Source organism: Myotis nattereri (genome assembly GCF_964212035.1).
Source record: "Myotis nattereri genome assembly, chromosome: 18".
Taxonomy (NCBI): domain Eukaryota; kingdom Metazoa; phylum Chordata; class Mammalia; order Chiroptera; family Vespertilionidae; genus Myotis; species Myotis nattereri.
In genome coordinates, this window is record NC_138093.1 from 40,051,905 (window position 1) to 40,079,107 (window position 27,203).

The 27,203-nt window shown below is 44.0% G+C and overlaps 1 protein-coding gene across 1 annotated transcript in view; it reads right to left on the reverse strand.

The window, feature by feature from the left end:
- POU2F1 (POU class 2 homeobox 1) overlaps positions 1 to 26,324 on the reverse strand; it is a 122,625-nt gene extending 96,301 nt beyond the window's left edge. Inside the window, exon 1 of the mRNA XM_081112568.1 lies at positions 26,177 to 26,324. Coding sequence (XP_080968694.1) covers positions 26,177 to 26,237 — 61 coding nt within the window. The 5' untranslated portion in view covers positions 26,238 to 26,324. The remainder of the gene's footprint in view (positions 1 to 26,176) is intronic.
- Between the last annotated feature and the right edge of the window lie 879 nt (positions 26,325 to 27,203).

Sequence of the window (27,203 nt, forward strand, 5' to 3'; positions counted from 1 at the left end):
TCTACATCATATCTTTGATTTTACCTCTTGTCTACAAAGTCTAAAATATTTACCACCTGGCCCTTTACTGGAAAGGTCTACCAGCCTCTAATTAAGAACAACAGCTCTAAGTCAGCTCTCGGATCAAAGGGTCACAAGTTCGATTCCCAGTCAAGGGCACGTACGTACCTTGGTTGCAAGTTTGCTCCAGGCCCAGTCTGGGCATGTGTGGGAGGCAACCGATCAATGTGTCTCTCTCATGTTGATATCTCTTTCTCTCTCTCTCTCTCTCTCTCTCTCTCTCTCTCTCTCTCTCCCCCCCCCCCCCTCCACTCCCTCCAAAGATTAATGCAAAAAATATCCTTGGGTGAGGATTTAAAACAAAACAAAACAGAATAACAGCTCTTGCCCTAGTCAAGTAGCTCAGTGATTAGAGTGTCATTCCATTATGCCAAGATTGTGGGTTCGATCCCTGGTCAGGGCACGTACAAGAATCAACCAATGGCCCAGCTAGTGTAGCTCACTGGTTCAGTGTCAACCTCTGAACCAGGAGGTCATAGTTCGATTCCCGGCTAGGGCATACTCCCAGGTTGCAGGCTGGATCCCTGGTGTGGGGTGTGCTGGAGGCAGTGAATCAATGAATTTCTCTCATCATTGATGTTTCTATCTCTCTCTCCCTCTCCCTTCCTCTCTGAAATAAACAAATATATATATATGTATGTATGTATGTATGTACATATGTATGTATGTACATATATATGTATGTATATATTTTTTTTAAAGAATCAACCAATGAGTGCATCAAAAGATGGAACAACATATGATGTTTCTCTCTCTCTCTCTCTCAAATTAATAAATAAAAATGTTTTTTAAACAAACAGCTCTCGAAGTTAAATCTTGTGTAAATTTAGGTAAATCGTTAAACTCTGTGTCTGTTTCCTCATCTGTATCTACCTGAAAGAATTGTGGTTAGAAAGAGAAGTAATATACAGAGACCACAGCTGGCCAATAGGAAGAGTTCAACAAATACTAGATATTATTATTAGTGGAAGAAAACAAAATATAAACAAAAATTAATATAATTATGCAATCTTTGCAATTTCTCCTAAGAGCTATAGAAAAAAGGATTGAGATAGGTAATAACCAGGGTGTCAAAAAATGCCCAACAATCACAGTGTGGCACATTCAGAAAAAGAAGAAATATGAAGGAAATATAAAGGGGGAGTTGCTGATTCCTGATCCTTAAGTCATCTCACAAAAAAGATGAAGAGGCACCCAAACTATGAGAAATACCTCAGCTCTGGCACTCACAGCTCAGCTTGAAAACCTGGGCAAGTTATCTAACTTATCTCAACATTCCTCTTCTGTAAAATGGGGGTTAAAAACACTGTCTGCCTCCTAAGACCCTGAATACTAAATGAGGTAACAGCTAACCATGGTGTGGCCACCGGCATGTCATCGGACTCCCTAAGAGGGGTCATTATAATCACCACTAGTTGCTAAGTCTTGTCTAAGTAGGTCCCTTAATGTTTCCTACAAAGCCAATCATTCATAGTCTATGCTTTCCATTGTCTCCAATACTCTCTGCCTCAAATTGTGTTTAACAAAGCTTTTATTTTACTCCTCAGCAAATTTCTTTAGTTTGAAGCTACTGTATACTCTTAGCCCTGTATACTTCTAACATTTTCAACTGAAAATCAATGGTGGACTCAAAAGAAAGGTATTTTTCTCAGGAAAAGTATTATAGTAACTGACATTAGGCCAAAATGCTATCCACTTCTCATCATCTGGACACAGGTATATAATGCTACTACAGGGCTCTTCCCTGTTAGTCTCCATAGAACAAATAAAATAGAGCCCATGCCTCAAGAAGTTGTTTTTAAGTTATCTTTCTCATGCTCATATGAGCATTGGCTGGCTTTTCTGTTTAAATCAAAGAAAAAGCAGTGCCAATGTCAGATTGTAATGTGAGAGACCGTCTGATGCTCCTGATGTGAGCTGATTTGCCACACTGCCTCTCTTGTACAGAGCAGCAAATGGTTCCCCGCAGGGCAGTCTTCCGCTCACCTTCCCAACTTAATAACAATCTTATCACCAAGAGCATCCTGAGCAACAGACGGCCTCAAGAAGCCGCTCCGTTATAAATTTAGGAACAAAATAAAGGTCCTCGGGAGACATTTCCACAAGCACATCAGACAGTGGAAAGGGACGCCACATTCACACAGGGCTGTACCGCCTTCTAAGGAGCTCTCTCCCTGAAGCCACTCAAAAAGCCTGCCTCCAAGTCAAGGCCTGGGCAGCTCTAACCAGTGTACCCATTCCTCGTGCATCAAAAACCTGCACGGAGGCTCTTCTGAGCAGCAGTCGCTGTACTGCTAGATCCAAAGAGTTTTTCAAATACAACAACAACCAAATCATCTTTCTTTTCATCCACAGGCAGCTCATCCACAGACCATTATTTTTTTTTACTTTTCTGGAAGCCTAAGTGAGGCAATATGGTATAAACATCACTGAGCTGGAATTCCAACATCTGAAGTCTAGTCTCAGCCATCACTTATCCGACACCGGACCTTCAGCAAGTCCCTTAGCCTCAGATATCTTCACTTTACTTAGGGACTCAGAGTGAACATCCTCATCACTTCTTCACCTAAAACCCAGGTTCTCTTCATCATGTATCTCCTGCCTCAACAACAATAAAAATCATGATCATTTCTTTCTCGGTGAGAACCCTATCTATTTCAAAGGAGAAGAAACCTTAACACAAATTGAGATAAGTTTTTAAACAAATGGAGGGGATTTATTGGCTCAAGTAACTGGAATAGCCAGAAGCAGAGCTCATTACAGACACTCAAGCAGTATCTTCAGGACCTGGTATTTCCTCTCCCCTCACCTGTCTCCCCTCTTCCCCTGTCTTTCTCTCTCCCCTCCCTCCACCTCCATCCTCCCTCTTTTATTCTGACTTTATTCTCAGGCTTCATAGGGAGCCAGATAACTGCAACCACTCTCCCTTCCAGCAAGGATGCCTGCCAGGATGCCTGCCCCCATAGCTAAAACAGAAGCAAAAGCTGTGATGGCTTCCCCTGAGAAAACGCCCACCACCTGAGCCCACCACCAACTGGGAACAGGTTCCTGAAGGTGCCAGCGGAGAGCGCACCACCCATCAGGCATGGACTGAGAGTGGGGAGGAGCAGTGCCTCCAAGCAAAACCAGGATGTCCTTTACACCTTCCCCTACTCAAAGCCATTCCCTCCACGGAGGCCCTCTCCCTCATCAGCTCTATCCCCGCCACTTATCTTCTTCCAAAACCTAATCACCCCCTCACATCTTCACTTGACGCCGGGCACATCATCCATACACACTCTTTGGACAAGTGAGAAATCACCGGCTCCTCGTCGTCTCAATCCAACCAGTCACCAACTCTCAGCTCAGGCCTCCTCGTCGCTCTTACCCGGTTACTGTGACTCCAGCTGACCGCCCTGCCTCGTCTCACACCACCCACCTCTGACCTAAAGTTCAAGTCTAGTCTTCTCCTCCTTTCTTAATACTTTTTAATGTCTCTTTGTTTCCTGTAGCATAAAAACTATCTCATTTCTGACCATGTTCACCTTGTAGTTTAATCATGCCAACTACATGCAATTTCCAAAATTCAGTAAGCTGTCTTCACCTATCGTTCTGTTCACTGCTCTCAGGCCGGAATCTACCTGTGCCCTCTGTGGATGCAGGGGTTCACCCCTACTCCCAACACCTGTGAGGACAAGAGCCAGCTAAGATGTCCCTACTTCTATGAAACCTTCCTGAGTGCCACTGGGACTTCTGTGTGCCCCACTGGAGCCCACCCGGTATCTCTCATCTTCAAGAGCAATGGTTCTCAAGAGCAAACACACTTCAGCATCATTAAAGAGCTATGTCAAAACGCAGAGGCCTGAACCTAACCACACTAAACATACCAAACCAGACCAGGGCCCAGGCACATATACCTCAAAAAAGCTCCCAGGCAGTTAGATCACCTGCCCCATCTCTAGGCAAAAACCACCAACAGACCTGTTTAGGGAAAGAAATTCCTATTAAATATCTCCAGTTCTTCAAATTGTTCCTGGCCAGTAGGGAAACAATAAATGTTATGGAATGTAAGTCAGTCTTAGAAATTACTGTGACTTTTACCAAAAATCACCCAATGTAAGAAAGTGAACCATAACACCATCTCTGGGCATTCCAATTTAAAATTCTTATACTTGTGGGGGGGGGGGGGGGAGAGATAGATAAAGAAATGGCCTGAGCCACCATTTTCTCTGATAATTGAGAATAAAGCATCATCCTATATGTTCCATCGCTGAAACCAAGGATAAATGTTTCTGATTTCAGTTACAAGGTTCTCTATGGTTATGAGTCAGACACTTGCTGCTTTGAACAGTGGAGTGAAACTCACACCACCTTCTGTGTAGGCTTCTGTGTGGCCAGACCGGAGCCACCTGTGGAGCAGCTCTGGTATGGCTGAAGCTTGGGCAGTGCACAAAGAAACGGAATTACCGCTACATCAAATCTAATTTAGTAAATACTCTCTGCTACCTTCAGGGCCAGACACCAGCTCTGTGCAGGAGGAAGGTGGCGAGAGGCACAGTGGCTGCCCTCATGGGGCTGAGAAACACACTCACTGCACACTCATTAGTAATGTTGCTTGAATTTACAGTCAATAAAACTGAAGCTGCCCAATGTTTTTACCTGTATTCCACCAGAACCTCTAAGTCAGATTAATAAGCTTATTAAACAGTTTTAAAAGAATACTAAAGCCCTAGCTGGTTTGGCTCAGTGGATAGAGTGTCGACCTGTGGACTGAAGGGTGCCAGGTTTGATTCCTGGTCAGGGCACATGCCCAGGTTGTGAGCTCGATCTCCAGAAGGGGGTGTGCAGGAGGCAGCCGATCAATGATTCTCTCTCATCACTGATGTTTCTCTCTCTCTCTCTCCCTCTCCCTTCCTCTCTGAAATCAATAAAAATATATATATTTTTTAAAAAGAATACTAAGGCATTTCCTGGTTTGAAGCAACATTATAGAAAGTTTTTTTCTTCAAAAACTAAATAACGTGTGAACAGGTTTAAAAAACCCAGTGCCACTCACCTATTACACAGGCGTCTGAAATATTTTGCCCAAGGACGTAACGAAGGCAGAAGAGATTCCATTCTACATTCTAGTCAGAAATCAAACTGACAAAACTTCCAAGATGCAGCTGGAGTCTGTGTCACTGAGGCGCCTGTTCTTCCAGTTGCAGCATAAAAGCAAGGAGCAAAGAGGGAAAATAATGCAGCAAAGACACCCAGCCAACTTTTCTATTCTTTTCCTCATTGAGACAGGCAAACCTAGCACCAAGTTAAAAAGAAAAAAAAATCTAAGAGGAACTTTATTGTTTGTTTGTTTGTTTTTAATTAAAAAATCCTTAACTAAACACAGCTTCAAGTTTTACTCTGGAAAAAACCCACAACCTAGAAAAATACAGAATGGAACATGACAGTAGAAAAGAATGACACCTTCTTGTTCAAGAGAGTCAGTACGTCAATATGCAAGTCAGAGGCGAAAGTCTGTTTCTGACCCTCAAGTACAAACTCTTGGGCTAATGAGAGATACAAACATAATTCAAAGCATTAAAAGTAAATACTGCAGGCCTTTCTCTGAAGTGAAACTCTTTTAGCCTCATAAGTAACTTGTGCCTTGAGAGTCACACATATCTAAGTTTCATTAGTATTTCATGAGCACATTCATCCGAACATGCTCTTTGGGCCACATGCGCTATAATGCAATAAAGCCTGGCCATTTCTTAAAAACCCAAAGGCCCAATTAGATTATGTGAATTAAGTGTATACAGAAATCAGTAAATACCCAAAGCTCCTGTTAGCATGCCTGCCGGCACTGTCTTAGGCAGAGAACAGGAGAATGCCATGCGAAAGGCACAGGGCCCCCCCACATCAGACTGAAAGTATGAACAAATCATCCCTGGAAAGGGGACTCTTCTGTGAGCAAGAAACTATCAACTCAGTTACATTCTGAAATAATGTGTTAAGCTTTTCTATTGGCCAGAAATACTCTTGGTTCATTTTGCATTTGTGCTCAGCTATGAACATTCTTTGGCTTGGAGTTTGCAAAAAAGTAGAAAACCAGACCTAATAAAAGCTGTAACTTAACTACACAATTTTACAGTATATAGACAACAATCTGATTTGTGCTTTTAAATAATCAACAATGGAGTTTATTATGGTGCTGGTTCCTCTTCAGTGAGAAAAAATGATCACTGACAACAGATTTGGGGATCTTAGACCCACTCAAAAGTTCGTATTAGTGCTTTCCGCAGGGGTTCTTCCACATGGAAACCTGCAGGAATAAGTGTGGATAGCACTTTGGAAAAGCACACTGCAAGTCTCCGGGAGGAGGCAGCGGGGACGGCTGTTTGGTAGGCACATTCTAGAAAGAAAAACATCTGTGCTTCTCCTCATTTGCAAAGACAGAACACACGAAACCTGGACTGCTGGTGCTAAATATACTCGCCAGAGTCTGGTCAGAGAGCCCTAACACCAAACAGGATGGCCTTCATTTGCAAGAAGCTTCTAAAGAAGCCTGTTACAAGATAAACAATAAGAAAACATATTTAAAAACATGGGGAAAACCGCCCACACTTAGAAAAGAAATATATCTAATTTAAATAATTGATATATAAAGTAAAAACAGGAAAAATATTATCTTATACCATATCTGTTTTCTTAACAGAACACAGGTTAATTTAATTATCTTACATTATGCACTGTCAAGCCCATAGCACCGTATACTCAGTAATGACAAAAATAATATGGTGTTTCCACCTACTTTGCAAAACCTACTATGTCAAGCAAGAAACATACCCTTAATTAGACCAACAAGCTCAGGCTGTCAAACCAGGAGAATTTCCAAGAAGTATAACCTTTTTAATGGAAAAATATATTTTCCTAGTACCCAATACAAGGAGACATAAAAGAAAACCAAATAAAAAATTTCCCACTAATATACTGAAACTATCCCCCTAACTATTTCTCTCTACACTCAGCAAAATATTGATAAATATTGATAAATACTGAACTAAATTTACTAAAGTACAAGTGAATCCAAGATTAGTCCTTAAGCTGAAAACCTCATCATCCAATCATGGGGTTTTCTTCTCATACATCTCTCTCTTCCTCTCTCTCTCTCTCTCTCTCTCTCTCTCTCTCTCTCTCCCTCTCTCTCTCTCTCTCTCTCTCTCTCTCTCTCTCTCTCACACACACACACACACACACACATTCACACTCACACTCACAATCTCACTATTCCTAGCTGAAACTGTTGTTAAATCTTGACCAATCTCTTGAGAAACACATTTTGAAATGACTAATATAAAATATGAATTTGCTTTTAGAACCCTAGCCAAATAAACTGAAGTCTGTATAAACGTATTGTTTTTTAAAAACAGATTTTTATTGATTTTTTTTAAGAGAGAGGAAGGGAAAGTGAGGGATAGAAACACCAATGAGAGAGAAGATCGCTTGGCTGCCTCCTGCATACCACTCATCAGGTATGGAGCCCACAACCCAGGCATGTTGCCTGACCAGGAAATCAAACCAGCAGAGCCTTGGTGCATAGGTCGACGTTTAACCACTGAGTAACACTAGCTAGGCAAGCATATTCAGTTTTAATCTAGCCTAAACTGAACCTAATTAGGAAAGGTAACAAAATTTGAAGAAATAAAATAATTCACAATAAAGAAAAAGGGTGTTATTAAAATATATTTTTAAAATAATGCCCAGGACACCAGAAGACCGACTTGTGTAATATATTCCGGGTCCTCAGATGTCTTCTGTTTATGAGATTGTTAAAAACCATTTTTAGAGTTGGTTTGATCTACTGTGTTGATTAAAAACAGGCTTCCAGATGCACTGACGGTCTCTATGCCAAGGTCTCAGCCAAGGTCCTTAACATGCTAACTGCCGCACTATCTCACCAAAAGCACACATTTCCCAATTTCTTCATCCTTTTGTGTGTTTGTTAACCTTTCAGACTTGAAGAGGTTTCTGTCTTTACAGCTGAGGCTTTTACCAGGGTTCATCTTTATATTCCCAAAGTGAATTGCCTCTTCATCCACTTTGACCACCTTTCTATTGGGGCATTTGTCATTTATTATTGATGTTTAAGGATTTTTAATATATTAAGAATAAACTTAACTCTATTATTCATATATTTTCTCCCATATATTATATAACTTTATTCGTAGCATCTTTGGTAGCTAGAACCTTAAATATTTTACATAGTTAAATCTACCCATCTTTTCCTTTTATGGAGTTGTATATTGTGTCAAAAGCCTTTCCATCCCTAAAACTAAATAAAAATTATTCCCCTTGTGTCCAAGTACTTTTCTGAGTGTTTCTTTAAACATTCAAATCTTTAATCTCTCTGGAATTCATTTCTGTATATTGTATAAAGTATAACCCAGACACACATTTTCCCCCCAAATGAACAGCCAACTTCCTACCACCACCTGTTCCCTCTACCTAACGCAACTTAAACCACTGTAGGCTCCTAAACTGCTTAATGCTGACAGGGAACTTTCATGTCTGCATTAAAGTGATCACTTTTCAAAGCACATTGTTGTTCAAGGGCTCAGTATTCTGCTTCTAGTATTCTGCTTTCAGGTGCCACCTGAGTAGCCACCAATCTCCCTCAACACCTGCTAGAATGACAATAATGGGGAGGGGAGGGTGAGAGTATCAAATTTGACTACAATGCCAAAATACAACCGGTGGCCACCAAGCAGCTTGCTGTGTGTACACACACCCGTACGCCTGAGGTATGTGCTACGATGACCCCCTGAGCTGCTGCCGAGGGACAGCACCGTCCAGTGTGTGCTTGACTATGGCAAAGCTCTGGAAAACCATTCATGTTTACGTTAGGAGCTGACACTGCCTAACAACATGGCAGACTCAAACGTGGCGATGGGGAGCTGAGGGTCACAAACAGTCCAAAGGATAAATTTCAACCTTGCCCCTTACTTAAAACGCCATTTAAGTGGGCTATTTATCCTGTGTTGTCCTTCTGTCAGTGGCAAACAACGCTTTTAGAGGACAGCACCTGGGCTGAGAATAGGAAAGGGAAGTCCAGAGAAGAAAATGTTCAAGATGTGCCCAGGAGTGCTCAGGGCAAAACACACCCAAGCGGCAGAGAAGGTATGTCCGGCCATTAGCATAACTAATTAATTTCCTTGGCCTTGACCAAGGAAGGTCTGAAGCAACAACTCTAATTCTAGTTTGGCTTTCCCTAAAGCAAGGTAAGTACTGCCGAATGGCAAGAACTCTACCCACTTTGCACTTGCATTTTCCATAGCAGGTATACGGGTTAATGCAAGCAGGCATTGTTTCTATGTCCTGTTCTTAGCACGGATGGCAACGAAATAAAGTTTCTGAGAACCAAGCCTGCCCTGAGCTGCCAAGGTAATGGTACTTTTCAGGTGCCACCTGAGTCGCCACCAATCTCCCTGAACAACAAAACCATCTTCTCTACCTTCAATGACAACAACCAACAAACATAATTTCAAAGCCAGTGCAGCCCAATTTTATTATTATGAAAAAACTTATTAGCCTACACTGAGCCAGCAAGCCCTGTCCACTAGTGTGGGCACAGCAGATGTACTTCCTGTCCTCGTGGAGCTTACAATTCATAAAAAGTTGAGAAAGAATGTTTATGGAAGCACACTTAAAGAATATGCACTATCTCCATCCTTCGAACGTCTCCAAAATCTCTTCCCCTTTGAACGCGGACTGTTTTGAATGACGCTCACCTCCTCACCCCTTGAGGCCATTAGGAAGGGAGCTGGGCATGTGTTGGCCTAGGAGGGGCACTGTGATGTTGGCTGATGCGTCCACAGCATCACTGCTGCGAGGCAGCCACTGTTCATTCCCTCACATGGGGCCGTTTCCCAGGCCTCCAATCTTCAAATAAAAGTTTGCTTGTTTTCAAATGTTATGCCATAAATTGACGAGGCTTCTCTTTTGCAATATCTACTATGAAGCTTAGAGACATATTTGTGCCCCACTGAGAACAAATATTAGAGATCTGTATCAGGCTTTTATTTTGTTTTACATATTTGTTTTGCATTTCTTGCTATAGTTTATGAATCTCTATAAACCACATTAAATTTGGGAGAAAATGAAACAAATGAGTAAAGTTTGCCTTAATGAATCATAAGAAAAATTTTCTGCCGAAACTGGTTTGGCTCGGTGGATAGAGCGTCGACCTGCGGACTGAAAGGTCCCAGGTTCGATTCCGGTCAAGGGCATGTACCTGGGTTGCAGGCACATCCCCAGTAGGAGATGTGCAGGAGGCAGCTGATCGATGTTCCTCTCTCATCGATGTTTCTAACTCTCTATCTCTCTCCCTTCTTCTCTGTAAAAAATCAATATATATTAAAAAAAAAAGAAAAGAAAAATTTTCTTTTTAAATTTAAGGAGTCAGAAAAAAAGTCAGAGTGAGAAGTCAAGGGAGAGAAAGGATTTCAAGAATATGACGTATGGATTTAAAATATAAAAACTCAACTCTCAATGGACTGGGGAAACAGAAGGGAAATGAAGAGGCAAGAGCAGGGAATTTCCCAAGCAATCTGTATTTATTTACAGAAATTAGACAAATGGTAGCAGAAAAATGACTTTGGGTAAACAAACTTATTATATGGTTTAAGTCAGTGGTCGCCAACCGGTGGTCCGCGGACGAGATCCAAAAGGTTGGCGACCGCTGGTTTAAGTCATATAAAATATTTAGAAATATTTATGATTCCACTCAAAATGATAAGTCACAATCAAGAAAACAAAAATTACTTCATAAAAATGGAAAAACAAACAGGTTGTTATTAACCTGTTTCTTATCTGAGCTCCCCCAGCCTCCATATTAAGGAAAACCCTACACATGGCAGCATGAGTCCACTGCCCTCTAGCTTTCTGGATGACCAGCGTGGTGTTTCAACCGACAACCAGCACGGCCAAATCGTGTTCTTGCTAGACAGCCTCTCACCTTCAAAGCCGTTGTCATCTTTCCTAGACACCAAGGACTTGCAGTGATGTCACTGTTGTATGTCCACTCTGGTTCACACGGTTGAGCCACCTCTACTCAGAATTATCAGCTTCCAAATGTCTTGCTCCCCGTGCCCCAGAGAGCCCCAAGCTTGCTGGGAGCTTAGACCCAGTTCCAGGCAGCACTGAGGAGATTTGGGTTGAGTCCTGTCAATTCCAAGTCTATAGGTGGAAAATATACTCCAGCCCTAGCCGTTTGACTCAGTGGATAGAGTGCCAGCCTATGGACCGAAGGGTCCCAGGGTTCAATTCCAGTCGAGGGCACATACCTTGGTTGCAGGCTCCTCCCTGGCCCGGGCTCTGGTCAGGGTGTGTGCAGGAAGCAACCAATTGCCATGTCTCTCTCACATGTTTCTCTCACATTGATGTTTCTGTCTTTCCCTCTCTCTTCCACTCTATAATCAATGGAAAAAAATCCTCAGGTGAGGATTTAAAAAAAAAAAAAAGAAAGAAATACACTCCAGATCACCCAACACACCTTCCCATCCCTTTCCTCCCACATATTGAATTAAAAAATTAAAATGTCTTGCCATAGCCAGTTTGGCTCAGTGGACAGAGCGTCAGCCTGTGGAACTAAAGAGACCCAGGTTCCATTCTGGTCAAGAGCATGTCCCTAGGTTGCAGGCTCGATCCCTGGTCCTGCTCAGGGCATGTGTGGGAGGCAAACAATCGATGTGTCTCTCTCACATCAATGTTTCTCTCTGTCTGTCTCTCCCCCTCCCCTTCCACTCTCTCTAAAAATCAATGGAAAAACATCCTCAGGTGAAGATTAACACACAAAAAAAAAAATAAAAGTGAAATGTCTTAAGAGCAGGCAGAGTAAAAAATTAAGTGCACTTAGTTCTCCTCTACTAAAAGCAACATTTTTGTGCAAGGATGAGGTTTGGTTCCACTCTCCAGGACCACAGTGCCACACTCACCTGTTCCCACCCCAACTCTGCAATCCCCTCCCTATGAATGAGCAGCCAACAGATGGCTATAAGTAAAGTATCTAACTCCCAAAGAAGTAGGTACATGTCGCAACTATGGTTACCATGCAGGGTCAATGAGAGGCCATTCAGAATAAGTGATGTTTTTCTGATCATATTTTATTCCTTCAAAGCGTACCATTTCTTTCAGACTGTGGTTAGTCTGCATACCAGTTGGTTCCAGATAAGCAAGACTTGGCTGTGGTTGAAGTCCTGCTAAGTGAACGGGAAGGAAGGTTCAGATCCCGGGAAAGGAGGGCAAATGTGTACAGTCCCAGGGCAGAGAGCCTTGGCACCCGGTCACGCCGTAAAGACAAGCACTGTGCCCGCTCCAATCACACAATCAGAACACACCATGGCAGGCCCTGCAAACTGCAAGCAATCAGTAAGTATTTGCTATGAAGAAACGTACTAACTGAAATAGATTATTCTGTAAAGGACTAAAAAGAGCTGAAGAACAAGCCCCCTGCCAGGAGGTGGCAAGGCCAGGCCTGCCTGGCTCCAGCGTCGGTGCTCTTCCCCTTCTCATCGGGGACCCCAAATCACAAGAAAAACATGCTCCATCTCCCTGGAAAGTCCATTTTACTCAAAGTTGGATAATTTTAAATATTTGTTATAAAAACTTGGTTACCAATTTTTAAATATTTGGTAACAAATACCAGTCTATTATGAAAGAGAATACAGACTTCATAGCCATTTTCAATTACCTGGGCCATCATCTTTTGCAGTCTGCAACAGCCCCAAACTCTTAAGGACACAGTGCACTCTCCTCCTACAGGTCCATGGATAGAAGAAAATCTGAGACTCAAAACATGGCTCCATAAATACTTGTTGAGCACCACTAGCAGGCATGTGTTAAGTGCCAGCAATACAATGTAGTCCCTGACCTCAAAGACCTTAAGCTATTCTAAAAAAGAGAAACAAGTTAACCAATAATTAAGAGTGCTAAGATAGATGCCTGCAGAGGGTCCATAGAAACAGAGGGGCCTGTGGGGAATGTTGAAGAATTCCCAGGGAGTGACCCAGGCGCTACTCTCATCGCTGAGCTGCTTCTTGAAAACGATACAGGAATTAATAATATGGGGGAGCTGAGGGGAAGTTACTCATGGAAAGAGAATAGTGTTTAATAAATTATAAATTTTCAAAAAAACCACAGTATTCTGAAAGGGCCAGAACTAGTGTAATACAAGAGAAAGTAATCATATTACACTGGAAATATATACCGAAAAAGAAATAAAAAATTCATAAGATGCCCAACTTACAGTGCAAATATGAAAATGAATTGCCGAACCGGTTTGGCTCAGTGGATAGAGCGTCGGCCTGCGGACTGAGGGGTCCCGGGGTTCGATTCCGGTCAAGGGCATGTACCTTGGTTGCGGGCACATCCCCAGTGGGGGGCGTGCAGGAGGCAGCTGATCGATCTCTCTCATCGATGTTTCTAACTCTCTATCCCTCTCCCTTCTTCTCTGTAAAAAATCAATAAAATATATTTAAAAAAAAAAGAAAAAGAAAATGAAAACAATGAGATATTTGTTATCTATCAACATGGCAAAAATTTAAACCAACACTATTAAATATCACAGATAAAATCTGTACCGTAGATAAAAATATAGGATGGTACCTCTCTCAAGGGCAATCTGGCCATATACACAAAATTCAAATGTTGATGGATACTTATAACTATGGGGAAAAATCCAACATACATCAAAAGAAATTAAGTAATTAGGTTGGCCCATCGATACAATAAAATACTGTGCAACCATTACAAAGGGTGAGGTAAGGTGTGGAAGGTTGGGAAAGACTGGTAAAAAGGCAGGTTAGGCTAATTTTTGAAGAAATGAAACTGCAGACACGTCGATATATTCCAATCTTACAGGACAAGACAAGGTGGCAGTGCCCCTCTGCTGCCTTCACTGGCCACTCTGATTAACCTGAGAATCACCGCTGATCAGCTATGGCCACCCTAATAATCCCACAAGTACTTTACCGTTTGTTATTTATGCCAGTTGTTATTCAACTAAATAAAGATCCGAGATCTTTCCGAAAGCCAGTCTTAAAATTACCCAGAGATTATACCCAGCAAATAAAAGGATTGTTTAATTACTTGGGTAAATTCTAAAGAATGAGGAGCCATGCAAACACACACAAAGGGGGGTAGGAGCGAGTTATAGAACAGGCTGTACACTAGGAATCCCTCTAAATGGTGTGTGTGCACATTCAGAGGCGTGTGATGTGGACATGTGTGCGGTGCACCGCAGGTGTGTCTGCACATGCAGGAGCGCGTTCCAGGAAAGGGCTGGGAAACAGAGCCAGCAGCACACTGCTCCTCACAGCACTGTGCAGTTACATGATGAAGATGTGGCTGCAGCAGCAGGGGCTGGAATGGCTTCGACACTAGTCTAATCCCCTGAAATCACACCGTTTCTTCCAGCAATACTCGAAATGGTTCGTTCATCTTCTCAGCTAAAGTTTACCATATCTCCCCCATTATCAGACTTTTCACCAGTTCTTCCTAACTAACAGTGATTGGCACTCGAGTGTACCTACATTACAGTCCACCAGAACAGCATTCTTGCTGACTGCTTAAGGAAGGATGGGGGTGGAGGGTGTTCAGCAAGGTAGTGTAAAGAAAACCATTTTAGGCACAGATCAAGTAGCAACTTAAGATGATTTGGGGCATGATTAAACAGGCTGTTAGGGCTGGGAGCACCAGTACCATGAATGACTGACTTCTCATCAGAACTGAATCAACTGTCATGTGGCCTCAACTGAAAGCTACACCCCCATTTAGTAACAGCTTGGTAAGGGGAAGGCATGTAAACAAAGCCATGGTATCTCTCTGTACACTAATTTTAAGTCACAACTCATTTGAGAAACATTAAAATATTTTAAACACGTTAATCAAAATAATATGTAACCACAGTAAGGCCTAATTTTCTATCTAGCTAACTGGGTCACGAAAAAATAAGATGTCCCAAATGAAAATGATCTGGATGTTAACATCTGCAAATAGCTTCAGTTTAAAATACAATTCTTCAGAGAAATGCAAAAGGCTCAGGATTTAAGGGTACCAGGATCAGCATACCAACTGTACAATCTTCATACCAACAGCTTCAAAATATGTTCGTAATCAATGCCTGGAGATGGCTGAAAGCAAGGCTAGCGTTAGATCTGTAAGCCAGTGTCCATCTCTCCACGCTGCAGACAGAAAGGAGTGCGGAATTCTTCTGGACCACATGATCTGGACCTGGGAACCATGTAGAGCACTAAGGACAAACTCAGAAACAACTGTTGCTAAATACTTGATCATTCAACTGACTTGAAGTAGCAGTTAGTGGCTCCACGACCAAAACAGGTAGGAGACTTGGGTCTGCACTCAGCCTCTTTACAGGGCAGTGTTCTCACCTGAAAGGTGAGGGTGACAACTGTACACACCTCAGGTCACTGTGAGGATTAGCATGAAAATGCTGTAACACGTTTAGTACATTAACTCGACAAAGACTTAGTAAATGCTGTTTATTCGCATTAGAAATACATTGGTGGCAAGGTGTGGAATCTCCTCCAAAATTTGCCTGCGTATCTGGCCACTGAGAAGGACAAGGTCTTGAAAATCATCTTCAACTCTTCAGCTGAATCCGGCTCTTCCGGGACCAGCAAGCCAAGCTTCAGTTCCTTGAAAGTGCTGTTTTCACTAGTTTCCAGAATTATGTATGTATCGTACCTTGCCAAGAACACTTTCAGCCCCACTCCCTACTCCTAGCACGGGCAACTGACTTGCAGCATCCTTCACATCTCTGTACACACCACTTCCTCCGAAGCCCTTCCCAAACCCTCCTGTGAATTCGGAAGGACCAGTCTGGATGGTTAATTGCAATCCAGTTCATGTTCCCATTGAGAATGACTAGTTTCTGATAAGCTTACTGTCCTTGTTCATTCACATTCTAATAAGATGTTTCCAGTTTAAAATCTAAATACCACCTTTCCAGAAAGTCAGCTCTGCTGCTAAGATAGGATCGAGCCTATTGTGCTTTATATTCTTAATATGTCTGTTAAAACGGTATCAGATGAAAGCCAACCTATTCAAGGGATCTGCTGTTTACTGGTCTTCATCCAAGAGATGTTTTTGAAGAATTCCACAGCTTAAAAAGCAAAAAGGATGAAAATAATCCCCAACTTATCGATGAGAACCTCGGGGCAGAAAAGTGAAATGATTTTGTACAGCACAGAAAGCTAGACAGAGTTATAAATGCAATAAGGAGCCAAGGTTCCAGTTCTGTTTCCTTTTTGTGCACTGAGAACCATTCAAGAGAGTCTAAGCAATAATCTTAAAATGCAACAAGTACTAATTCAATGCTACCGAACAACTTGCAAAGCTTTTTAAACTATGGGTGTCCTCTACGGTAGAAGAAACTCAAGAGGGAAGGCTTGGTCCTTTGCATGTTGAAAAAGTTGTATGGGTGCCCTGGCTGGGTAGCTCAGTTGGTTAGAGTTGTCCCGATATGCCAAGGTTTGGGGTTTGATCCCCAGTCAGGGCACATATAAGAATCTACCAATGAATGCATAAATAAGTGGAACAAATTGACCTCTCTCTCTCTCCCTTCCTACCTCCATTCCTTTCTCCAAAAAACAATTTTTAAAAAAAGTGCCATGGGTGATTCTCATCCCAGCAAAGGTCAAGAACCCATAGTTTAATCAATCAGCATCATTTGCTAAATATCTACTCTCTCCCCAGCAAAGTGTTTCTGAGACAAGAATTACTTATATAAACTAAATTAGAGAAAAAATACGACTGAGTATAATGAAGTGCTGAATTTGCTAAATTCAGAGAAAGTAGCACAAGAGCACAGGCTTGGATGAGCTATTTGTGGAGCAAGAATAAGGGACAGATAGGTCCCGAATGATAAACAGGCTAAGTTTTCATGTAGTGCAGCGTTGAGTCCTAAGGATCCAGGAACAAAGGAGCGGAGTGCACTTTCCCACCCTGGCCCTGCACCCACTTCAATCGCAATAGCTGCATGCTTACCTTTCATGCAGGAAGCTTCAGCCTCAAATTCATTTAAATAAGAATTCTGATGGCTTTTAAGAGTTTGAAAACTCTCTTATTTACAAATGCAAAAGAAAAAAATCAGTGGTGAAGTAACTTATCCCAAAGTCACAAAACTAACCAATGGTCTAGAACAGCGGTCACCAGCCTTTCGGACCTCACGGATAACCATCGGTTGGCGACCGCTGGTCTAGAACCCAGGTCCTCAGCTCCCAACCCTTGGCACACACACTGCACCCACCATGACATCCCAAGAGAGGGACCATGTGAGCTTCTCAGAGCACCCGAAACACCAGCCTGACCAGAACCCATGGACTGTTTCAGGTCCTGTGTCTCAAACCTGGATGGGACTGTGGAGGGGGAGGAGAAGTGAGAGGAGACTGAGCAAGCAGCAGAATAAAACACAACCCTCCCACGGCAGGTCTTAAACACAATTTTAGGGAGATTTTTTTAAAAATTAAAACCTGATCAAAGAAATGCCATGTTTGTGATGGGCCTGTAAGGGGACTTCCTGGTGGAATTGTTCGGTCATGCTCTTCAAGGAAGTAGTAAAAGGTAAGAATGCAGAGGCAGCCGTGGGAGTGGGGCATTCGGCAGAAGGGCCTGAGATCCAGGGCCAGTTTACATTTGCCACAATGCAGCAGCTCCGCTGCATAATTTCAGAGGACCATAGGGGAGTTGCTCCCTCTCCCAAGGTGTTGGCCACACCTGGAAATGGACACCCTGCCGTCAGATGCCCCAAATCACTGGAGAGCCACAGCTCCTCCTCTCCAGCAGCACATCTAACTCTTGTGCCCATGTAAGAAAAACTGCTACAGGACTGTGAAATGCTTTTGCTCTGCGTCTGTTACTCCCACAGCATCCTCTGACACTGGTATTATCACCATCACACTGCTGAAAGAGACAACCACAGAAGTCAGTGCCAAGGCCAACTGAGATGTCTAGAATTTAGTGTTCAGACTCAATGCTCAGTCCACACACACAGTGGCTTGAGCACAAACCTCAATCCTCACATTTCTATGTTGATCACACAGTGAATGTATAATCTAATAGGACCCACTCAATCATGTCTGAAATGACATGTCTATCACTGAGTTCACTGCCTATTCCCCAAATGCCTCCATCCTCCACTTCCCTACTTCTGTTCATCTAAACTCAAAACCTTGTTTCCCCTTTGACTCTAATTAGCTGCTAAACACTTAAATTAAGGGCTTTGATCATAGCTCAAAGAACAAAAAAATTCAATGACTCTCTACTGCCTAGCCAATGAAATCCAAACTCCTTCACCAGCACCACAGCATGGGAGCCCTGCTCACAGTCACAGCCTGGTTTCCCCCAGTCTCCAGAACACAGCCCAGGTTATCCCTAACCTGCAAGTGCTGGCTATTCCCCAAGCACACTCAGTGCTTCCTAAGCATGTGACCTTGGGAAAGTCACTTCATCTGGGCTTTATTTTACCCAACTATAAAATGGGTATAATAATACTTGCCTGAAAGGACTAACTGAAGTAATAAAAATGAGAGTGCTGCTATAAATTTTAAGGTACTATAAAAACACCGACATTATCATTATGTCACAGTTATGATAATTTTATACCTGCCTTGCTCCAGGAAGGATAGAAAGTAGCTCACATAAAACAAACATAACAAGAGTTTAAAGTAGAAACAATAAAAAAAATACCAAACAAAATGGGATGCGGAATGCCGCTAAGAAAAATGCATACCACAACTGCCTATGTAATCTTTCAGGTTAATGATTTGGCCTGAACACTGTAGTTTGACTTGGAAAGAAAACTAAGTCAAGCAGACAGTGTCCAAAACACGGAAAACAAAACCACTGGTGAGAAATAAACCAGTTCCGACTGTAAGAACAGGCAAAAATGTCTCCTACCGGTTCTCATCCTGCGATGTAGATGGACAGCATGCTCGTCGTCAACACCCTGGATGACCTATTTCATTACATCGTATCAGATCGAAAGCCTCTTGAGGTCAGGTAATTGTCTTATTACGTCTGTATCTCTAACAGCACTTGAAGCAATTAGTCTACAAACAACACACCTCAATTTTTTTGAAATTTTTTATTGATTTTAGAGAGGAAGGGAGAGGGAGAGATAGAAACATCAATGATGAGAGAGAATCAGTGACCAGCTGTCTCCTGCACACCCCACACTGGGGATCGGCCCCGCAACCCAGGAATGTGCTCTGACCAGGAACTGTGACCTCCTGGTTCATAGGTGGATGCTCAACCACTGAGCTACGCCAGTCAGCCAACACAACTCGATTTTTATATACTGGTTTCCATGGGTCCAATCTCTCCCTTCCTATTTCCAACTCTCTTGCACACTACCATATCAAACCTAAAACATCACTTTTACCACAAGATTCCTTACTTTATAAAAACCTCCCCAGCCTCTCTGCGCACAGAACAAATACCTCCTTCTTCACCTTCACAGCACAATCTAGACCACGACCTCCCGTCTTCTCCCTCCTCTAATGTTTTTGCCCTTTTGAGCTCAGCTTAAAAATTTCACCTCCTACTGAAAGTCTGACTGGCAGCAACGTGGTGTAGGGAGACTGGAGAGGAGGAGACTGGAGAGCCAGAAGTCTTGTGTTCTGATCTGTTACTCATCTGTTCAGAGACTGTGGGCAAGCCACTGACCCACTGTGAGACCCTCTCAGCATCTACTAGTAGTCATGGCTTACGGCCAGTGCATCTCCACTACCTTCCAGCTATAGGGTTCTAGGATGGGTGGGCTCCTACAAACGCAGACACACCCTGATCTCTACTCTGATCCTTATTATCTGTTACATATTTTAATATGTAATTACAAACACTGTCTTTCAATCTTCCCTAAGTAAACATATCAACTGTCCCACAGAAGAGCCTTATAGTCAGTCCCTTGCTGTCCCCAAAGATAACCAGCACAAGAGCAGGTATATAACAGACACTTTGTGTAAGCAAAGAACTGTTTAAGTAACTATTTTTTAAAAGACTGATTATACTATACTTGCTTGCTGTAGTATGAATCAGCAAAAAAGGGGGGCTTTCCCTCCTCCCCCATTAAACAGACCATTAAAATAAGGGACTAAGACAAGAAAACAGCTAAGTCACTTTTCTCTAAAAGGTATATTCACTTAGTAGGTTTTAAAGCCAGTCAGTATAACCCCATTATTTAAGGTGACCACCTGCCAAATACAACTGAGTTAACATACACAACATAATGTTTATTATCTTTGATTGCAAAGTGAATGCCCACCAACAAAATAAAAGACCAACCAAAATTTTTATTATTTTCTAATTTTACATACACATTATTGCTATAGTTCCAACATAAAAACCGATAAAGTGACGCAGCGGATGAGGAAATAATTCACGTGACAAACTGTACCTAATATTGCAGGCTGCATAAAGCTACTACAACCAATACTCATATTGAGCTTAGTTTTGTGCTTTTCACATTGTCTTTTTGAAAAAATTAATAATATGGCTCCTTTTCTGGATGAATACCCAGGGTCCTGGACGGTACTTAAAAAATAATCTGACACATCGAGAGGTTGCTGATTCTTCTTTTGCTCTTTACTAGTCCTGTCAGCAGAATCTAGGCAACAGTGAAAACCTGAGTGTTTAACTGGAAAAAATAAATTAAAAAGGAAAAACAAAGAAGCGATATCAGTCACTGAGTACAAACAAGATACCATATCAATACTCAATAAGTTAACTTCCTGTAGTTAAAACACACAGCTCTATAAACTACACACATGGTACATAAAGAGCTTCCATCAGAGGTTCTGAAGCTCAAGACAATTCTCATTTCCAACTTGAAATATCCCGTAAATGGACCAGTAAGTCAGGCCCTGGCTCCGCTCGTGCTATTTTTGGTCCCAGTGCTATTACTGCTGAAAGAGTTTATAAGGGCTCATTGCCAGCGTAGACACGGTCAGAAAGATGTCAGTACAACACAAAACCGATCTGTTCCAAAGAAGAAATATAAATCTACAAAATTACCCAATTATCTTTATTCACAAAATGTCAATAATGTGCAAAAACATCCAGGAAAAGAAGATGGAGAAGGAAACTGCTATTCTGTGAACCATAATTATTACCTCGTTCAACCTTGATTCCACTCTGAAAGATATTTATCTTATTTAAGCAACACAAAAAGATAATAAGGGAGAATTCTGGCCCAAAGAATGTCCTTAAAAGGAAGAGGAGGAAAGACTCCATCCAGGAGGGATGCAGAAACCCGAAGAAGGCAGATGTGGAACTAGCTGATCCACACGCTACCTACCACCCAATATTAGATTTCCCCGGAGAAATACATAATAAGCATGTTTGCTCAGGCATTTAACATTAAAGAGGCAAGAGCAACAAGAACAGGGGTGACCGAAAAGGGGCATGTTTTGTCTGTGACTTGTTCTGTTCTGTAAACAGTAATTATTTGAATAGTTCTAAATGCAATCACTTCCATTAGGAAAACACATCCCTGCTGAAATTGAGGTTTCACAGTCTTTATGAATTACAAAAACTGTGTAACTGAACCAATACTGTTGCATAAAAGCAAATTAATGACAGTCACACACCAGAGTTTTAAAATAAAATTAATTTTAATAGTGGCCAAAAGAAGGTTAGTATGTAAAGACTGGGGCTGTGGGTTTTCAATATTAAATACAAAACAAAAATAACTGGTAACAAGGCAGTCATCACTACATAATATTAGAGTCTTTCTGCAACAAAGGAAATAGATATTCATGAAGATGAGTGACCAATTGAAAAAACACAACTAAATTCAAGATCCAGTAATACAGATTTAAGAAACTTTAAATATTTCATTTTGAATGGAAAACACTTATGAAAGATAGCATTTAAATGTTCAGTTCTGGGATTATAGAATCATCTGCTTAAGATATTAAAGGCTCCTTTAAACACATTTGGTGGCTTGATAAGAGCAATTTAACTTATTTCAGAATCCACTGACCAGGTGGATAACAGCTTAACAATGACTTCAACCCAGACAGCAGTGAGACATTTCATTTCTGCTGCTTTATACCGCCTATGGGTTCAGAAATCGGTAAATTAAAAATACGGCACAATGCCACACCATTTAAACCTGAATAGCAGTAGTAGTTTGTATTTCCCCTGACTACTGGGATTTTCGATGACAAAATGAAAGAAATTAGAAATTAGTTTGGGAAAGAGGTTAAAAATTACTTGTACAAAAATAGCTTACAAGCAGACTGGTCCTTTCTTTTTTTTCTTCTTTTTTTAAAAAAATATATTTTATTGATTTTTTTACAGAGAAGAAGGGAGAGAGAGAGAGAGAGTTAGAAACATCTATCAGCTGCCTCCTGCACACCTCCTACTGGGGATGTGGCCACAACCAAGGTACACATGCCCTTGACCAGAATCGAACCTGGGACCTTTCAGTCCGAAGGCTGAAGCTCTACCTACTGAGCCAAACCAGTTACAGCCATACTGGTCCTTTTAAAAATTAAAAGCATTTGGTCAGCAGTGATAAGAATTTTCAGGACATAAATTCAAAAGCACCAGTGGGGGAAGGTAAGAAGGAAGTGACAATGGGTTTTCTGAAAATTTGTGGAAGCCACCTGACATATGCAAAAGCAGACAGGCACAGTACAACTTCTGGAGGCTCAAAAGTAACATAAAATACTCCATCCAACAAGCTTGGCTCACAAGTCAGAGTTAGGAATAAAGCAATACTACCACATTCCCAGGGCATTTTAATCCTCACTAAGATAAACTAATTGGATAAAAAATGTCTAACAGGAAAATCTACTCAGATGTCAAAAATTATAAGTGAAATCACTACCTCAATTTTAAAAATCACTAATCAATCAAAATAAAATACACAAACTTGTCCAGACTAAAACAAACCCAAAAAGAATTATGAATTATATTTTTAAAAACTGTTTGCAAAGCACATGCTTTCCTGTTAAGTATTCTACTTCATTTTAAACACTATAATCTCAACCTAAAAGAACAGCTAGCCCTCATTCTCTTTAACTTCACTTTATTCGTGGAAATAGATACAAGGAACACACATAGTCTCTCCTTTAGCCTGGGCTGTGCTCTGATTAAGTCAAGAAACAGCTTCCCAGAGTGTGGGGGGTCAGGAAGAAGCCATCTAAAATGAGCATGCACCTGGACCACTTCCAAGATGACACTTATTTAAGGCCTATCGTCTCCATTTGAGAATTTGAGGAAATGAATTTTTACAATAGCATGGAAAGCCAACCAGAATATAAAAGGCCAGTTCATAATATTCATCCTTTTCTGTATTACAGAAATTGTACCAGTGAAATTTTGTTTGTAAAATGCAATGTCCATTTTCTCCTCTTGGATAAAATACCTACAGCCTCGGTGGTGGTTAAATTGCAGCTATAAAGGAAATTGTCCCGAGATAAATGGTTTCCCTATGAGAAGGTTTCGCTGCTACACTTCACCTCAGGACAATAAATCAAATTAACTGCACCTTGTCCTCTGTCCAATGACATCATCAGTTTGACCACATCTTGGGAATCTGGTGCAAAAACATATGCTACTTAAGGCAGGAAATCATATTCCTGCTTTTTGTCCACCTGACCTCAAGCTTCAGATCTCTGAAACAGTCATTCCCCTGAACAGTCCGGTGGAAGCCACAGATTTTTTTCCCCCTGCTGCATTTCAGGGCCTGCCTACTGGAGGTTATGAAAAACGGTAAGAACTAGTTATTTGAAAATGGCTTTAACCCATTAAATCTAGATATTTGTTACAAATTAAACTGAAAATCAAAGTCTCACCAAATCTGTAGCTAGCAACTGACCCTAAAGGGCCTTAACATAATTTCAGAGGTTTAACACATCAGTGTTTAACAACAATTCTGATACATTCCTCTCCCAGCCTGGGAAAAAACCCCATGAGAAGCAACAACATGATTTTAAAAACACACTACAACTATACAAAATAAAATGGAGGAAAAACTTCATCAAGGCAAAGACCAAAATTCAAAATTTCTTCTACATAGTTGAAATTAATCTGCCTTTCGCCGACCAACTGTCCTAAACCTACATGGAACAAAATCAATTCTGACAATTTTAAGAAGAGGGGGGCGGGTGTGCTGGGAGGGTGGTAAGTTCAAAGATCAGGGTGGACACAAATGACAGTGTTTATTCCTCCATTTTACTCATTTAATCATGACACAAACACTCAAAGAAAACAGAACCCCATTTCTGCTTTCGGGAGTGCTCCAATGAAAATAAGCAAATCTGTGACAGTGACAGCACAGAATTAGTATCAGCCCCATTTTAAATTCCAATAAAGAGGTTGAAAAGGGACCGCAGCCCTGAGAAGTTCTGAAAGTGCGGTAAATTAGGATTTATAAAATACTTGGCTATTCCCCAACTGAAAAAAAAAAAAAAAAAAAAGATTGGTTTCAAAAATCCTGCAGACCCACCTTTACAAAGCTAGCAAATGTTTAATTTGGGGGTTGGAAGCAGAGGGCAAGGGGCTCCACCAAAACAAAGTGAAACCCAAAAAGGCTTCATTTAGCCTCTGAAAATAGGACAGTCCCCCTCCCCCGCCCCCCTAGGCCCATATTACTGCACACTGTAGGAAAGTCGTCTTAAGAGAAAACAGAACAAGGCAGAGTTAATGCTCAGCTCGGGGCTGTGGGAAGGCCGGTGAGGCCTCGGAGGGTCAGCTGTGCCCACGGAGGAGGGGGTGCGTGAGGACTGGGTGAGGGGAGGCATTTTGGTTATTAGTAAATAAATCAGGCGGCAGAGAACATGAGGCCTAGGCAACTGCAGGAGGAGCCAGGCCTCGCTCCCCCTTCTCTTCCCGGCTCAGCCTGGGTTTGATCTCAGAGCCCTGTGGATTGCCAAGGAAAAAAAAAAAAAAGAATCATATCGAACCACAAAAGCACATGGGGCGAATGTAAAATATAAACACGGCGTTGGGCTGTGAGTGGCTGTTATTAAAGGTCTGAATTACTAAACATGAGAGGCGGGGAAAGCCAGGCGGCCATTTCAATAATATAAACCTCCCCGAATTAGACATTATTCAAATGAGAGAGGATCCGCGCAGCGGCGAGCGGGGAGGACCCAGCCCCCGGCGGGCAGACGCGGCCGCGGACCGACGGGGATCCCCGCCTCCCCACTCCCACGGGAGGGAGGCCGGGATGTTATCAACTTGTTAGGCCGGGGGTCCCGGCGCCGGCCGGCCTCACCGCCGCGTTCCGGGGACCCGGGGGCGCTCCGGGGTGCGTGCCCCGACTCCGGGAGGGCCAGGGAAGGGCGCGGGGGCCACGGCACGCCGGCGCTTCCACCCGGCTCCTCGGGGACTGCGCCTGACGGGGACCCACGGAGCTGCTGACCGCCGGCCCGAGGACATGCCCTCCGAGGGGGGCAGCCCGAGGGTCGCCCGAGGGCGCGAGGCCGAGCCCACTGTCGCCCTGCGCACCCCGGGCGCGGGCCTGCTCGGGTCGGGCCGCCCCCCGGGGGACGAGCGGGCGCAGCGAGGTGCGGGGCCGTGACCCCGGCCAGACTCGGGTCCCGAGCGGCGGCGGGAGCTCCCCGCGGACGCCCCCCGCCGCCCCGCCCCGCCGCGCCACTCCCGGGGGCACGCGTGCTCGGGTCCGGCCGCCGGGTCCGCCCGGGCACGCCGCCTCCCGGCATTGTGCCGCCGCCGCCCGGCCTCCACGCCCCCCCGCCCGCCCCCCCGCCCGCCGGGCCGCCCGCCGCTATGAATATGTAAAGCGTCTTCATTGTCCTGCTCGGCCCCGGCCCCGCCGCGGACCCGCTCGGGCTCGGGGTGGCGAGGAGGCGGAGGCCGGGCCGGGTCGGGCAGCCGGCGGGCCGGGCCGCAGCCCCCGGTGCCCCGGGTCCCCCTCCGCCCGGCCGCTGAGAGCCTCTCCCCCTCTGCTCGGCGCCCGGCGGGGGCTCAGCGCTCCCCGGCCCCCCAGCGCCCCGCCGTTAATTATAATAATCCTGAGTACTAATAAATTATGCTAAGTCGCGGGGGGGCCGCGGGAGCCGGGCTCGAGTATGAATATGAATATGTAAAATGCCGTAATGATTACCTGCTGCTGCTGCCGCCGCGGCTGAACTCTCATCTTGACTCGCTGCTCCTCCGTCCGCCATTTTGAATATTTTAACCAAAATCGCCGGGTCGATAAGCCCTCCCTCGCTCCGGCTCCCCTCCCCCCGCCCGCCCTCCACACCGCCCCCTCCTCCCCGCCCCTCCGCGCCTTCCGTCCCCGGGCGCGCGACAGGGGGCGCACAAGGCCGCCCGCGTGGAGGAGCCCCGCCCCTTCGGGCGCTCTGCGCACGCGCCTCCGGGCCGCCGCGGCTCCTTAGTCGCTGAAGCTCCCTCAACCTGCCAGTCACCCCTTTGCTCCACTTTCCTGTCTGGGCTTTGCGCATGCGCGAATCTCTTCCACGCGCCTGAAGGACAGTCGGCGCATGCGCGACCTCCTGGGGCTCCCTCCAGCGCGTAACCAGTGCAGTGGGGGTACGTGGAGTGCCCGGGCTTCTCACAGCCCTCCCCCTCCTCCTCCTCGCTCCCCCCCAGCTTTGCCCCGGTTTCCCCGGGCCCAGGGCATTCTAAAGGCAGGGCAGGGCGCCCGCGGCCCGGAGCGTGGAGACTCGTGACTACACGTGGGCGCACACTTTGAGGCTTTCCGCGCGGTTGAAACGCCGGCCACCGGGCGGGGCCGCGCCTCCGCTAGGTGACTTCCGGCCCTGCGGGCAGGTAAGGCGGAAATGCCCGCCGCCGGGCCGAGGCACCTGCTGAGCCTCGCGCGGGCGGCCCGCTCGAAATTTGAATCGGAGGAGTCCCCGCCCTTGGCTCTGCCAGAGCCGCGGTCCGCGGGCCCAGCGGGGGCGCGCCCCGGGTTAACTTAATTATCCCCCGTCCCTTCCGCTCTGCAGCCTCGCTTTTCCCGCCGACCCAGCCTCTGCCCTCGGGCGGATCGCACCAAGCGGCGGCCCCTGGCCGTGGACGGACAGGCTTCCTCCCCTTCCCTGGCCTAGGAACTTCTGTTAAAACCCAGCAAGAAAGTGGAACTGATGGCCTATAAGTAATAACGGCGAAATAGCTTCATGGAT